Genomic DNA, 16042 nt, shown 5'->3' with positions numbered 1-16042 from the left:
TTTTTACAAAACAATTAAAAATGAAAAGCTGCCATGTCTCGAGTCAATAAGTATTCAACCCCTTTGCTATGACACTCCAAATTGAGCTCAGGCGCATCCGATTTCCTTTGATCATCCTTGAGATGTCTACAACTTGATAGGAGTCCACCTGTGGCAAAGAAACACACCTTTCCATATAAGATCCCACAGTTGACAGTGCACGTCAGAGCAGAAACTGTACCAGGAAGTCCAAGGAACTGTCCATATAAATCCGAGAATTGTAAGGAGGCATAGCTTTGGGGAAGGGTATAAAACCATTTATAGAGTGTTGAAAGCTCCCAAGAGCACAATGAGCTTCATCATTAGGAAATGAAGAGAATATGGAACTACCCAGACTCTTACTTGAGCTAGCCGTCCAACCAAATTGAGTAACCGGGCACGAAGAACCTTGGTCAGGGAAGTGACCAACACCCACTGACAGAACTACAGAGTTCATTGGCTGAGATGGGAAAACCTGCCAGAAGGACAACATTCACTGCAGCACTTCACAAATCTAGGTTTTATTGGAGAGTGGCCAGATCGAAGACACTTCTGAGAAAAAAAAGCACATGACAGCACAGCTGGAGTTTGCAAAAAGGCATGTGAAAGACACTACATGAGGCAAAATATTCTGTGGTCCAAAATGTGAACTCTTTGGCCTGAATGCAATGCGCTATGTCTGGAGGAAACAGAGCACAGCTCATCAACCATCTAACACCATCCTTACCATGAAGCATGGTGCTGGCAGCATCATGCTATGGAGATGCTTTTCAGTGGCAGGGACTCAGAGACTTGTAAGGATAGAGAGAGAACAATGAACGGAGCCAAATGCAGGCAAATCCTTAAGGAGAACCTGCTTCAGGGTGCAAAGGATCTTAGACTGCAGTGAAGATTTACGTTCCAACAGGACAATGACCATAAGCATACAGCCAGAGCTAAGGCAACACTGGAATGGCTTCAGAACAAGAACATGAAAGCCCTCGAGTGGACCAGCCAAAGCCCAGACTTGAATCCCATTGAAAATCTGTGGAAAGACTGTTGCTGTTCACCGACGCTCCCCCATCTAACTTGACAGAGCCTGAGCAAATCTGCAAGGAAGAATGGGAAAAACTCCACAAATCCAGATGTGCAAAGCTGATACAGACATACCCAAGAAGACTCAAAGATCTCGAAGATCGCTGCTAAAGCCGCTTCTACAAAGTATTGACTCATGGGGTTGAATACTTATGTAAATTACATATTTCTGTTTCATTTTTAATTATTTTGTTTTCAAAAAAAAACAAAGAAAAAAACTGCCATTATGGGATATTATGTGTAGATCAGTGACAAAAAATGTCAATTCAATTCATTTTAAATTCAGGCTGCGACAACAAAAGTGAAAAAAAGTCAAGGGGTGTGAATACTTTCTGAAGGCCTTGTATTAGTCAATATTGAATAAAGTGATAAATGTGGAAGTTAGCTAAAAGCTACAAGTTTACATGTGTGCAAGCACCTCTGCAGACAGCCTTCGACCATCCATGAGGTGCTCAGCACCACCGGTGGGATCATCAATGCCTCCCCAGTGCAGATGAAGTTCAGAAGCCACATAACGTTCTGGGAGCCCCTGGGTGATGACCATTGAGTTAGGGAGCAGAATCATAACTGGAGAAGAAAAGCAAAGTCCAGGGTCAAAATAGCATATGGTGAAGTGGGAGAGAATCAAAAAAAACTTCTAAAACCAATAATTTCCTCAAAATGTTGTTCGGCTCCGACAAAATTCAAATCGAGAAAAGAAACAGCTGCTCAGCAATCGAGACCATTGGTTTCCTTCTCGTACAACAAAATGTTATAAAATGTTGACGTTACATTATAGAGAAACAGCTATACCTGCACACATTTGAAAGTATTGTGGGGGATACCCCATAGAGGCATAAGTCACTGGCGCGGGACAGTGGCTCTATTGACGGTATGGGCGTGGCGTGCGCTCGGCTGTTGGAGCCACACCCCTTTAAGAGGATCAGGCGGAAGTCATGTGGGTTATAAAAAAAGATGAGTTCCGGTCGAGTTTTTAGTTCTATGGAAATAAAGGAGCCTTGAACAAGTCAAGAAGTGTTTTACCCTCTCGTTGTCTGCAACTCCTCCAATATAAATGCTAGTGAGGGAACAATTTCATCAGAAGGGCAATTCCACGGTTACTCACATTACAATACATTAATGCATCTATATATATATACATACATACATAGATATATATATATATATATGTAATGTGAGTAACCGTGGAATTGCCCAGAGGCTCGAGCTCGGTGAAATCAACTTAGCACGTCTGTAGTGAATTACACTGTTGTGGTTTTGGAAGGCCCTGGGGAGTACACTTAACACATAAGGGATCCTTAGTTTGATATTGCATTAGTAATACCTTTTCAGTTAAATTCCCATCCCCTCATACCAGGGACGGGGAACATGTGCTGTGCATGTATAGCGAGTCTGAATGTTGTCTGTGTCTCTCTCCATCTCTATCTGTGTATCTGTGCGTCTGTGTCTGTGTCTGTGTCTGTGTCGGTGTGTCTCTCTCTTTCTCTGAGTGATTGAGGCACGCATGTCTTATGTATACAAGTTAAGATTGTCTGAGGGGTTATTTGCATGCATAGGGCCTAATTGTTTTTTTTCTGTGCGATATTGCATTCTGTAACTACTTGTTACTACCTGTAAATATGTGCCTTTACCTCCTATATAAACCGTTTCCAACCTGCTCGATTTTCCGTTTCCCTATTGGTTAGATCGTGTATGTAATAATTATTGGACAGGAGGTTGTACCCCATCAATTTGCTGTACTGGATTAGCCAGCATCCAACCTATGGTTTCGCTCAGTCGTACATAATAAATAGATAAAGGTGGAAAGCCATGAGCATAGTGCCCTTCTAAGCTAACTAAATCAACGGAAAGGTAACGTAAGAGTTGGACGCAGGGACCCTGTCTGATTTAGTAACCTTCGATAGCATCCGTAGTTGCTTAGCACCCCATCCGGTCACAGAGTTATCCGTGGCTCATCGGCTTCAGGGTCCGAGGTTGGGAAGCTGGTCCAAGTCACCCCTTCATTTACGACAACATCCTATGGCATGTTGTCGTAAATCAAATAAAATATGATATTACTTTTCATCCCAGCCATTCCCCACTGGTGGGCAAACAGTAGTTAAGTGATGGAATTCAATATAATTTGGAAAGTTAATTCGTGAAAATTAGCAGCCAATGTCTTGACACAAGTTCACATCAATAAGAAGTTTACAAGAGCAAGTTACAAAACAGCTATTTTGTTCTTTTTCAAAAATGCCATTAAATTTGTTCAGATAAACATTATGGCTGTAGAGAATGGAATAAGAAGGCAAGGGGAATGATAAAGCTCAACATCAGTGCTCGACCTCACGAATGCTCTTGTGGCTGAATGGAAGCAAATCCCGCAGCAATGTTCCGACGTCTCGTGGAAAGCCTTCCCAGAAGAGTGGAGGCTGTTATAGCAGCAAAGGGGGGACCAACTCCATATTAACGCCCACGATTTTGGAATGAAATGATCGATGTTTAGGTGTCTACATACTTTTGGTCATGTAGTGTATGTATCGTGTAGCGCCTACTCCTAGTATGAGAGGGTATTACAAGTCCCACCTTTTATAGTACAGTATTCCCGTCCCCGTGTTTACCAGTACAGTGAGGCGTTTTTAATTATAAGCACAACATGTTTTTGCTTCATGCATGTAACCCAGGTTTTTTGTTATTTTTGGGAGAGATTGAAGGAGCTGTCAGTTGCCTATACACCACCCAAATAAAGGTACAGTCACGTGAAAAAGTAAGTACACCCCATGTAAAGTTTTGACTTTTTCAACATATTTCAACATACAGCTATTTGATCTTCATTTCAACAATATTGATAGATAAAGGTGATATAATACAACAAATATCATGAAATATTTACATTTTGTAGTCCATTGTATAATTTAAATAAACATAAATGCAAATTTCGAATGTGGAAAAAGTAAGTACACCCCTACATTTATCACTACTTCAAATACTTAAAATTAGAATCAGGTGCACCAGCTCAGGTGCAAATGCTTAGAACATCGTTAGAGAGGATCTTGGAGGAACCTGTCTTATTTAAACCTCAGACATTTAGTTTGGTTTGCTCTTTCTTGTTGAAGCGTCACTTTCTTGTTTGATCTAGGCACGGCGGCACCATGCCTAGATCAAAAGAGCTCTCAGGCCTTCAGAAAGAAGGTTATAGATGCCTACGAGTCTGGGAAGGGATTTAAAAAGATCTCCAAACAATTTGAAATCAATCATTCGACTGTCGGGAAGATCATCTACAAGTGGAGAAGATGCCAAACAACTGCCAACTTGTTCAGGCCAGGCTGCCCCAGCAAGTTCAGCCCGAGAGCAGACCGAAAGATGCTGAAATAAGTCTCTAAGAACCCCAGAATGTCATCACGGGACCTACAGGTAGCTCTTGCCACTGTTGATGTCAAAGTGCACGAGTTTACCATTAGAAAGAGGCTGCAAAAATTTGATCTACATGGGAGGTGTGCCAGGAGGAAACATTTGCTGTCCAGAAAGAACATCAGGGCAAGACTAAAGTTTGCCAATGAACACGAAGGCAAAGACCAGCACTTCTGGAACAATGTGCTCTGGACAGATGAGTCAAAGGTAGAGCTATTTGGCCACAGTACCAGAAGACATGTTTGGCGAAAACCAAAGACAGCATTTGACCACAAGAACCTGATACCAACTGTAAAGCATGGTGGTGGAAATATTATGGTTTGGGGCAGCTTTGCTGCATCAGGGCCTGGGCAGCTCACCATCATAGAATCCAGTATGAATTCTACATTGTACCAGAGGGTGCTTGAGGATAATGTGAGGCCATCTGTCGGACTGTTGAAGCTCAACCGAAGGTGGACCTTGCAACATGAAAACGACCCTAAACATACCAGTAAATTCACCAAGGAATGGCTGAAAAGAAAGAATTTGGAGGGTTCTGGAATGGCCAAGTCAAAGCCCGGATCTAAATCCCATCGAGATGTTGTCGGGGGATTTGAAACGAGCTGTGCATGCAAGAAACCCCTCAAACATCGCACAGCTGAAAGAATTCTGCATGGAGGAGTGGGCAAAAATTTCTCCCAGTCGATGTCAGAGACTGGTAGACAGTTATAAGAAACGCCTACTTGAGGTTGTTTCTGCCAAAGGGGGCAACCCCACCTATTAGAGCCAAGGGTGTACTTACTTTTTCCACATGCGAAATTTGCATTTATGTTTATTTAAATTATACAATGGACTACAAAATGTAAATGTTTCATGATCTTTGTTATGTTATATCACCTTTATCTATCAATATTGTTGAAATGAAGATCAAATAGCTGTATGTTGAAAAAGTCAAAACTTTACATGGGGTGTACTTACTTTTTCATGTGACTGTATGTGTCAGAAGAACGTATCACTTGCTTAGAACAAGATCGCCCATAAGTGCAGGTACTGTGCTAGTATATTATAAAACAAGAGTGTCTGTCCATCGTCAAGAGTATCGAACTACTCCCTCAGTTTTGGGGCTAGCCCCACCAAAACTTCTGTGGAATGTTTGGGGGTCCCAGCATGTGTCCTAATGTAGGTGGGAGGTTATATAAATTCCTCAATAAAATTATGATTTGGACTTTCGATCTGTACGAAACTAGTCCCGATCTGGAAGTAAACACAATAACGGGTTTCAGCAGAAACATTCGCTGGTTTGATAAGATCTCAATGCAATTGTGATTTAGAGTTTCCATCTATATGAGGTGTTACGTATCTGCCCTTGCTTATCGGCACATTCGTCTGTATTGGTTATCACGTGAGAACGGCATCGATATATTCGTTTACCTCAAGAGTGTTTGCCACATTGTATTTTGTTATATCAATGCTATAGTATTAATTTGGAATTGGAGTGATGTTGGTTGGAATGAAAATATAGAGATCGAGTTGAAAACAGAATGAGGAAATGATGTGCGTTTCCACCTGTGATATTCGCCGATTCAGCATTTGTAGTTTCACCATTGAGCCAGCCCCACCAAATTTTCTGTGCTGATATTTAAGGTCCCTGCACGTGTCCTAAAGGGGGTAGGAGTTTTCATAAAATTTCTCAAAACTTTTTTATTTTTTTGAGATCCTGACCTCCCTCCCATGCGTAGTGCACAGGTACCTCACTAGTAATTTATAATGTAAGAAAATGTCTCTCGGAAAACAATATTCTCATGTCAAAACGTTTCATGAAACTGCCAGTGCACAAGCCTCGCCTCTCCAGTACGATCCAGAAGCGTCCGTATTCCGAACAATATTGCAGTTGTACGTGGAGCTGTTCATTTTAATCCATGCAGCTTGACAAGAAAACAGTCACAGGCAATGCACATGGAGAACATCCCTTCAGACCAGGGTGAAGGACGATTTGCACATGTTTCTGTACAAAATGAAAGTCGTTCACAAACTCGGTGATATTGATAAACGAAGCAGGATGGAATTTAGTGACATTACTTCGAATGAGCGAGGATGATAACAGGTTTATTGAGAGACTAATCACGGCAGATGAAGCTCATTTCCTGCTCCCAGGTTATGTGAACAAACGGCACACCCATTTTTGGACAGGAAATGCTGAGCAGTTCCACCAACAACCTTTACACAGTGAACGTGTCAGTGTGATGTGGTATCTCATGGTGTAAATACAGACATGAAAATCGTGGACTCTTAGAAGTCATCGTCTTCAAGACCTAGCTCGCTGATGTAATCGCCTGAGACTGTAGTTTCTTATCATCATATGCCATATTCTATTAAAATTCATCTTTTTAACATTAAATATAAATACGTCAGATATTTCATGGCCACCTTACATAATGAGCCCATCCATACATCTGTTTCCAAAACAACGATGGTAATACTCTGAAGACCTGAACTCCAGAGCAACACTCAAGTATTCAGTGCCTACATCCAAATTGCTTCATCATTTCCATCAATTACACATCTCAAGGGTTGGTATCGTTTACATCATGGTCTTAAAAAATGTTAATATCACTCAAGACTACGAAAGTCAATGCATTCATGATTAGGCCATAACCGAGGCACAACGTACCGCTGTGACCATTGTTGGAGAGATGAAGGTCGGAGAAGTTCGAAAGGTCATAACCTTCCACACTAATTGGCAACAGATTGGAGTCGTGACTCACATTGTTGGAAACAATGTTCACGGGGGACTGCTTCGCTCCACCGCATTCCACATATTCTTTCTGCCAGGATGCCTGTTCTGATTCGGAAGAAGGAAACATATTACATGTGTTACGTGCTCCTCCCCAAACCCCGGTCACGGTGTACCTCAGAGGCCCGAGAGGAGTCACGGCAGAAAGATGTGTTATTCCGTGTGTCAAAGATCAATGGTGAAACCACACCAATTGTTACCAACAAACAAGTATTGTATCAAGATCACACAAGAATAACAGCACAATAACAATATTAATCAATTGTACAACCAATATATCATTCCTATGATGGTACCATCAGTTTCGTACAATATAACTCACTGTGCTCCAAGTGAGCAAAAATAACATTCCCAATGTCTCTGTCCCGGCTTCAAACCAAAGTCGATCCACGCTCCAGTGATCATCAGAACGATGTTGTATCGAGACCAGAATCCCGTTCGGTTGACAGTCACACTGCCAAAGATGGGCAAAGGTGTCCTCAAGAGGCGACTGGGAAATCACACCTTCGGGTATGGATGTTCAACGGCTCCCCACACGGCGAACCGCAAATTCCCACTCGAAATCCACGTTACACATGCAAACCAAGCTAACGGCTGGATGCGTTGAAATGGTTGGAGCGAGGTGAAAACCTGGAGCGATGCAAAATCAGACTCGAGGCAAAATGGCCAACCGGCCCGTACTTGAAACGTAACGGCACTCCAATGATTCTCTTCGGAATCAACCGCAAACCCTGTCACGCAGCTTTATCTGTCACCGCGATAACAACTCTGTCGCAGGAATCCCTTTCCCAGGAAACCCCAAAGTTCGCTAGTGACCCCCGTTCGCCAGCGTTTGCTCCAGACCTCCAAGCAGCTCGGCTCCTTCTCCGACCTCACTCGCTCCGCCTCTTTTTCCTCATCTTCTTCGTCCGGTTCCCGATCCGGTTTCCGGTTTCTTTTAAAAACTTCTTTTTTTTTTTTACCTTTTGAAAACAGTTATCTCCAAATCACTTAAACGATAACAATAATAGTACATGGAACCAAAAATGTTTACAGTGGATGAGAACCACAACAACGGAAGTGACGAATCCGTAACATGTGAAAATTATCCATCATTACCACATGTACAAGGTAAGTCATGCATGCTATTGACAGTGTATCTTTTATTAAAACGACAATGTCATAGCCGCCATGGTTTTAGTAATCTTGCTGAATGGAGTTAAAGGCCGTCAGTTGGCAATCTTTGGTTGGATTCCAAAACAAAATCTTCTGCATATGTATACTGTCATGTGTTGTCTTTGTGCAAGGTTTGAACAAAATCTGTCTATGCATGTGCAAGAAATGGTTGGGGACATGTTTCAGAAACAAAATGGCTGCCAGTCGGCAATCTTGGATCTGATCTTGAAAACAAATGACATACCTATGTATGCCATCATTCATTATCTGTGTGCCAAGTTTGAACAAGATAAGTAAATGCACGTCCAAGAAATGGTTGAGGACGTGTTCAATATCGGATAATTTTTTTTAACAACTAAAATAGCCGCCAGTCGGCCATCTTTGATCACATCACGAAACAAAATGATATGCATATGTATACGATCATGTCTTGTCTTTGTACAAAGTATGAATAAAATCGGTCCATACATCTCCGATATATGGTTGCAGACGTTCTCACGCACAGACAGCTGGACAGACGAGAGCCAATTCATAAGCCCCCATCTCGGACAAGTCCAACAAGGGCTAAAAATGACTCGGATGTTTAAAATATACCAGATTGGTGTGGGGTTGGGGGAGGGGTAAGCTACCAACACATACATAGTGCCTTAAGGGGAGGGACAAGAAAATGTTCTGCAGTGTTGAAATATTTTATAAATATGTGCCCCCAACAATAAAATAACATAAAATAAAAAATGAGTGAGTTACTCTCAAAACAACGTACGAGACCCACAGCCGTGTGTCAAGGAAGTCTTCTTTCAAGCTTGTTTAGTGTTACCATCTGAATGGATAGCTCGGGATTCTGGGAACCCAAGTTCAGATCCTACTATATATTGCTTTTACCTGTGACGTGTCCTAGGTCTACAAGAGCTCCACATGGTTGTTCTTGTTGTTGTGGTTCTTGTTGGGGGGGTTGATTTTTGAAAAGTGCACCCATTGGTCAGACTGCTGTTGGGGCCCACCCACATTTGTCACTTGACCCCACCCACCATGGCAATGGCACCCAGATGAAATATAGCCACCATCTTGGTTTTATTGTGGGCCTACGACATCAGGCCTGTAGGCCTCTGCTGTCTATACACTGCCAGGGTTTGTTGCGTCAGATTTCCATTGGCTTTGTTTGGGTCAGGTGTTACTCATGGTGAGGTACACCGAAAAATCTAATCAACGTCGAATAAAAATTGTTAGTAAGATTTAAGCAAGCCTTTCAGCACGCACACTGGCACCTCCCTAAATAAATAGCATTGCATATTTTTTGAATGGCTCCATATTGGGGTTAAGCAATCTGACTGACGAAACAGCTCGTTCCGATATACCCGTAGCAGAGGGTGACATTGGTAAGAGGTGTCGAGTTAATCTTTTAATAGCGCAATAAATGTGTGCTTCCAATCTTGCTGTTCATCTTTTAAGAGTGCTTTAAATGCACATTTCCCCAAGGATAAATAAAGAGATGTGGCGGGCACAAGGGGCAATAATTCCGCGCACCAGTGGGTGGCGCGAGCGCCCAGGCGGGGACCGATGGCACATGCCCCGCCCTTCGACTGATCGGCCATGCCCGGGGACTAGGCATGGCCTTGGCACATATATGCGGGCTCCAAGCTCGAGCCCGCACAGTGCGAGCTTTCGAAATAAAGACTTTTGTTTTAACAAAAGCGTTGTGGCCTACCACTTTGGCAAGCAAGTTGTATGTGTGCAGCACCACACTTCACTGGTGACCCCGATTGGTTCAGCCGTCGCTGACCACCGAACGTGCCATGGCCACCAATGCCGTCGCAGTAAAACTCCCAGAGTTTTGGGAAGCACAGGCCGATGTGTGGTTCGTGCAGGCCGAAGCTCAATTTCAGCTTCGAGGCATAACGGCGGACGAGACCCGTTACTACCACGTGGTCGCCTCCATCGGGCCCGGCACTGCCGCCCGAGTCGTGTCCATCCTGCGGCACCCGCCGGTCGACCACACGTACGAGGCGCTCAAACGTCTCATCGCCACGTTCGGCCTCACGGAGATCGAACGGGCCGACCACCTCCTGGACCTTCCCGAACTCGGCGACACACGACCATCCGTGTGGATGGATTTTATGCTGTCGCTGCTGGGTGACCAAGCCCCGGATTTCTTATTCCGGGCGCTTTTCCAAAGCCAGCTACCTCTACAGGTACGCCTCGCGCTGGCCGGTTCCGAAATAAAGGAACCCCGCGCCCTGGCCGTAGAGGCTGACAAGTTTTTCGCGGCTTGCGACACGCGGTCGGTTTACGGTGCTGCCGTCGTGGATCCCGGGGCAGAGGCTACAGTGTCCCTCGTGGCCACTGCCACGCCCCGCCCACCACCACCGAGAACACCGCGGCCACCGCCGCCCCCACCGCCGCAAGCCTGGTGCTATTTCCACGCCAGGTTCGGCCACAAGGCTAGGACGTGTCGCCCGCCATGCTCGTTTGACAAGTCGGGAAACGACCGGGCCGGTGCTCATTAGCAGCCCTGAGCATCGGCCATTCCGGCAGCCTCCTGTTCATTACGGACACCTTGTCCGGGCACCGTTTCCTCTGTGATACAGGAGCGCAGGTAAGCGTCATCCCCGCCTCCACGTCCGACAAGCGAACCGCGGGCCGGGGCCCCGCGTTGCTTGCCGCCAACGGTACACCCATCCGAACATTCGGGAAGCGCTGCCTCCCCCTGCGGTTCGGATGGCAGCACTTTCAATGGTCGTTCGTGACCACCAGCATGCCAATGGCATTGCTTGGTGCGGACTTCCTATGTGTGAATGGGTTGTTTGTCGACGTGAAGCGCAGACGGCTCGTCCAGGCCGAAACCTTTAGCTCGCTCGCTTGTTCGCTGAGCGGCTCGTTGAGCGGCTCACTGAGCAGCTCACCGAGCGGCTTGCCAAGCGGCTTGCTGGAAGGTTCCGTCCCGGCGAGTTTAGTTTGCACGCTTCTGGCAGCGGACGACTTTTCCCGCCTCCTCGCCAGTTTCCCGGCCCTCACGCGGCCCACCTTCTCAGCGGTGGCCGTTAAACACGGGGTGGAGCATCACATCCCCACGGTCGGGCCGCCGGTCTACGCCCGAGCACGCCGACTCAAGCCCACGAAGCTCGCCGTGGCGAAGGTGGAGTTTGCCACGCTGGAGAGGCTGGCGATCGTACGGCGCTCCAACAGCGCTTGGGCTTCTCCGCTGCACATTGTGCCGAAGCCCGGCGGGTGATGGCGGCCGTGCGGGGACTACCGCCGGCTCAACGATGCCACCACCCCCGACCGCTACCCGGTCCCACACATTCAGGACTTTTCCGCCCGGTTGGCCATCACGACCGTGTTTTCTAAGGTGGACCTCATCCGGGGCTACCACCAGGTCCCCGTCCAACCGGACGACGTCCCGAAGACGGCCGTCATCACCCCTTTCAGCCTCCTCGAATTCCTAAAGATGCCCTTCGGGTTGAAGAATGTGGCTCAGGCGTTCCAGCGGCTTATGGATAGCGTCTTGCGCGACTTACCTTTCCTGTTTGTCTACCTGGACGACATCCTAGTCGCGAGCGCGTCCTGGGAGGAGCACCTGCTCCACCTCCGCACGCTTTTCGAATGCCTGGGCCAGCATGGCCTAATCATCAACCCCGCCAAGTGCCGTTTCGGCGTCGCCACCATCGACTTCTTGGGGCACCGCATCAACGAGCACGGGGCCATCCCATTACCGGCCAAGGTGGAGGCGGTCAGGGATTTCCCGCGGCCCCGCACGATCAAGGGGCTCCAGGAGTTCCTGGGCATGGTAAACTTTTACCACCGCTTCGTGCCCCACGTCGCTCGGCTCTTCCGCCCCTTGCACGAGGCCCTTCGGGGCAAGCCGGGCAAAGGTGACATCGCATGGTCGGAGACGATGGCCGCGGCGTTCGCGGGCGCAAAGCTGGCTCTGGCTGAAGCCACCATGCTGGCGCACCCGGAGCCTGATGCACCGATCGCCCTCACCACCGACGCGTCGGACTATGTGGTGGGCGCGGTGCACGAGCAATGGGTGTGTGTGGTGCTTGGCAACCGCTGGCGTTTTTCAGCCGGCAGCTTCGGCCGCACGAACGCCGTTATAGCACCTTCGACCGCGAGTTGCTCGGGCTCCACCTGGCGGTCTGACACTTCCGCCATCTGCTGGAGGGCCGCCCGTTCACGGCCTTCGATGACCACAAGCCCCTTGTGTTCCCGATGGCCAAGGTCGCCGAGCCATGGTCGGCACGGCAGCAGCGCCACCTCTCTGCCGTGTCCGAGTACACGACGGACATCCGTCACGTGGCGAGTAAGGACAACCCGGTGGCGGATTGCCTTTCCCGATCCGTCGTGCACGCGGTCCACCTCGGGGTCGACTATGCCCGGATGGCGGAGGCCCAGACCACCGACCCCGGCGTCCAGGCCTTGCGGACCGCCATCACGGGCCTCCGCGTCACCGAGGTGCCATTCGACGCTGCGGGCACGGTCCTCCTATGCGACGTCTCCCTCGGCCGGCCTCCCCCCATCGTGCCTGCTGGCTGGCAGTGCCCAGTGTTCGAAGCCATCCACGGCCTGTCCCACCCTGGCGCGAGGGCATCCCAGAAACTCGGCGGTGCGAAGTTCGTCTGGCATGGCCTCAGGAAGGACGTCCGCGACTGGGCCAGGACGTGCCTCACGTGCCAGCTCGCAAAGGTCCACCGCCACACCCGGGCACCATTGGCCCCGTTTACGGTGCCCGAGCGGCGGTTCGACCACGTGCACGTCGACTTGGTGGGACCTCTGCCCCCCTCGCGAGGGTTCACCCACCTCCTCACCATGGTCGACCACACCACACGGTGGCCGGAGGCCGTCCCATTGGCGGCGACGTCTGCGGCTGAGGTGGCGCAAGCCTTTATCGCCACTTGGGTTGCCCGGTTCGGTGCCCCCTCGGACATCTCGTCCGACCGCGGCCCCCAGTTCACCTCGGAGCTCTGGGCCGCGGTGGTGCAAGGGCTCGCGGTGAAACCACACCGCACCACGGCCTACCACCCCCAGGCCAATGGCCTGTGCGAGCACTTTCATCGCTCCATGAAGGCCGTGCTCCGGGCCAGCCTCTGCGACGGCGGCTGGGTCCTGCTGGGCCTCAGGACGGCGCCCAAGGATGACCTGCACGCATCCTCGGCGGAGCTGGTCTTCGGGCAACCACTGCGGGTACCGGTTGAATTTATCCCCGACTCCACGGCTCCTTGGTCCGTGGCGCAACAGTGCTCCGCCCTTCAGGAGACCGCCCGGAGGTTAGCCCCGGTGCCAACGGCACACCACGGTTGCCCGCCTTCCCACGTCGCCCCGGAGCTTTGCACGGCAAAGTACGTGTTCATCCGGCACGACGCCCACCGGGCACCGCTACAGCTCCCGTACAACGGGCTCTTCCGCGTGCTGGAGACCGGGGACAAATTTTTCATGGTCGACATCGGCGATGCCCCGGATCGCATTTCCATGGACCGCCTCAAGCCGGCCCACCTCGATCCGGACCACCCCCCGCCAGCAGCTCTGCCTCCGCGTCGAGGCCACCCCCTGGCGGTCGGACCCCCGGCACCCCCGCCAGCAGCTCTGCCTCCGCGTCGAGGCCGCCCCCCGGCGGTCGGACCCCCGGCACCCCCCAGCCCCACCGGCCCGCTACCCCCCAGCCCTGCACCCATCGCCAAGGGGCGTTTCGGCCGGGTCATCCGGCTTCCCCGCAAACTCACCCTTCAGGTGCGCGGGAATTCTGGGGGGGGGGGGGGGCGCGTGTGGCGGACACAAGGGGCAATAATTCCACGCACCAGTGGGTGGCGCGAGCTCCCAGGCGGGGACCGATGGCACATGCCCCGCCCTTCGACCAATCGGCCACGCCCGGGGACTAGGCGTGGCCTCGGCACATATATGCGGGCTCTAAGCTCGAGCCCGCACAGTGCTGCAGTTCGAGCTTTCGAAATAAAGACTCTTTTGTTTTAACAAACGCGTTGTGGCCTACCTCTTTGGCAAGCAAGTTGTGTGTGCGCAGCACCACACTTCAGAAAGATGTATTTGCGAAACGCCGTTACAATGGGAGACGCAAATTGGGTATTACTGTATCGGGTTCCAATAGTAAAATGTTCCGGCAATTCCATGTTTGTGTGGGGCTTATTTTCTCTGGCAAGGCATGGGTCCACTCATTCCATTCTAAGGCAGGGTCGATCCCGCACGCCTCGTTACCATCATGAGCGCTCATCTGCATCCCATGATGCAGCATTTCTTTCCTGCTCAGAGGAGCATCTTTCAGGATGACAACGCTCCAGTCCACATGCATGTGTTGTCACCGGGTGGTGTGAGAAGCACGAGGGCTACGTTGCACATCTTCAATGGCACAGATCAACCTAAGACAGTAGTTTCAACCTCCATTAAACCAACGTGAATTGGTCGACTTCCTTGTGGACGAATGGTGTCACATTCCTGCAGATCCATCTCAGATCCTTATTGACTCAATGCCAAGTCATATCTATGCCATCCTGGTTAAATACACGATTAAGTGACATTCTTTTGACGTTATAATTTTTGTTTGCCCACTACCTGTATATTGACAGCTTTCGCTTCGCCAGATCATAAGGTATTTTTTATAAGTATAAGTCTCACGTGTTTTGATACATTGGCCAAATTTTCTACTTACATTTAATTGAATAATTATCTCTACCTGCGTGCAGCAGGTGCGAATGCTAGGATGTGAATACAGCATAGCACAAGACTTATGGGCCAAGTGGCCCTTACCTGTGCCCCAATTACCGAGTGAATTATATTCATCTTCGTGTTACAGTTGACATCATCACTATCAACGCACCTAAAGAGTTGCGTTTCCTGCTCGCGAGTCGCGATTGTCAGCAATCGCAAGTCAATAAATGTCTACCATCCGGAAACCAAATGACAAGCCGAGAAACTAGGACAGTGAAAAAAAACAAAATCCTGGACAACAAGAAAATGGCGTAAAGATAATTTCTGCCATTAAACAAACGTACAATACATTGCAAACAACCATCAATTAGCGATAATTTGTGATGAACAATGTTGTAAACATCAACTTACAAAATTGGAAAGCGAATTTTTGTGCACGCAATTACGTTCACAAACGGTGATGCATCATTTGGTTACTATAGCAACTCTGTTTACAACCTATTTGGTGACACCTTTGGGAGGTCATAAATTACTGAATGTTAAACACTCTATACTACTTATGTCAATTCAATTGTGATCAAAAGATATCAGAAGAGCAATTCTGGTATCAACACTGGAAATGGTGGCCTAGTTAAAACATAAACCTTTAATTACTTAAATGGTCTGAAATGTTTGTAAACAAATGAGCAACTAGAACGGCACTCAATACAGAACATACCACTGCTTGGTTGGCCATATCACTCAATGGTGAAGAATCACTTAAAAATTATACTAGCCGGATCCGGATCTTCACCAAAATCGAATCGATTCGTCCTTGTCACAAAACCAACCTCTCCAACAAGTTTCATCCAAATCCATCCATAGCTTTTTGAGATATCCTGCTATGTATAGTTTTTGGCCCCATCTCCCAATGGTGAAGAATCACTTTTTAAAAATACTAGCCGGATCCGGATCCGGATCTTCACCAAAATCGAATCG

The 16042-nt window shown here is 48.5% G+C and overlaps 1 protein-coding gene across 1 annotated transcript in view; it reads right to left on the bottom strand.

Annotated features, from left to right (window-relative positions):
* LOC137421275 (carbonic anhydrase 14) overlaps positions 1 to 16042 on the bottom strand; it is a 68265-nt gene that overhangs the window by 43705 nt on the left and 8518 nt on the right. The window contains exons 3-4 of the mRNA XM_068107171.2: positions 7133 to 7303; positions 1511 to 1659 (exon numbers count right to left, since the gene is read on the bottom strand). Coding sequence (XP_067963272.2) covers positions 1511 to 1659; positions 7133 to 7303 — 320 coding nt within the window. The remainder of the gene's footprint in view (positions 1 to 1510; positions 1660 to 7132; positions 7304 to 16042) is intronic.

Source organism: Myxine glutinosa, chromosome 2, assembly GCF_964187855.1.
Source record: "Myxine glutinosa chromosome 2, kmMyxGlut1.1, whole genome shotgun sequence".
Lineage (NCBI taxonomy): Eukaryota > Metazoa > Chordata > Myxini > Myxiniformes > Myxinidae > Myxine > Myxine glutinosa.
The sequence above is the reverse complement of the archived record's forward strand: the minus strand, read 5'-3'. Positions and strand labels throughout refer to the sequence as shown.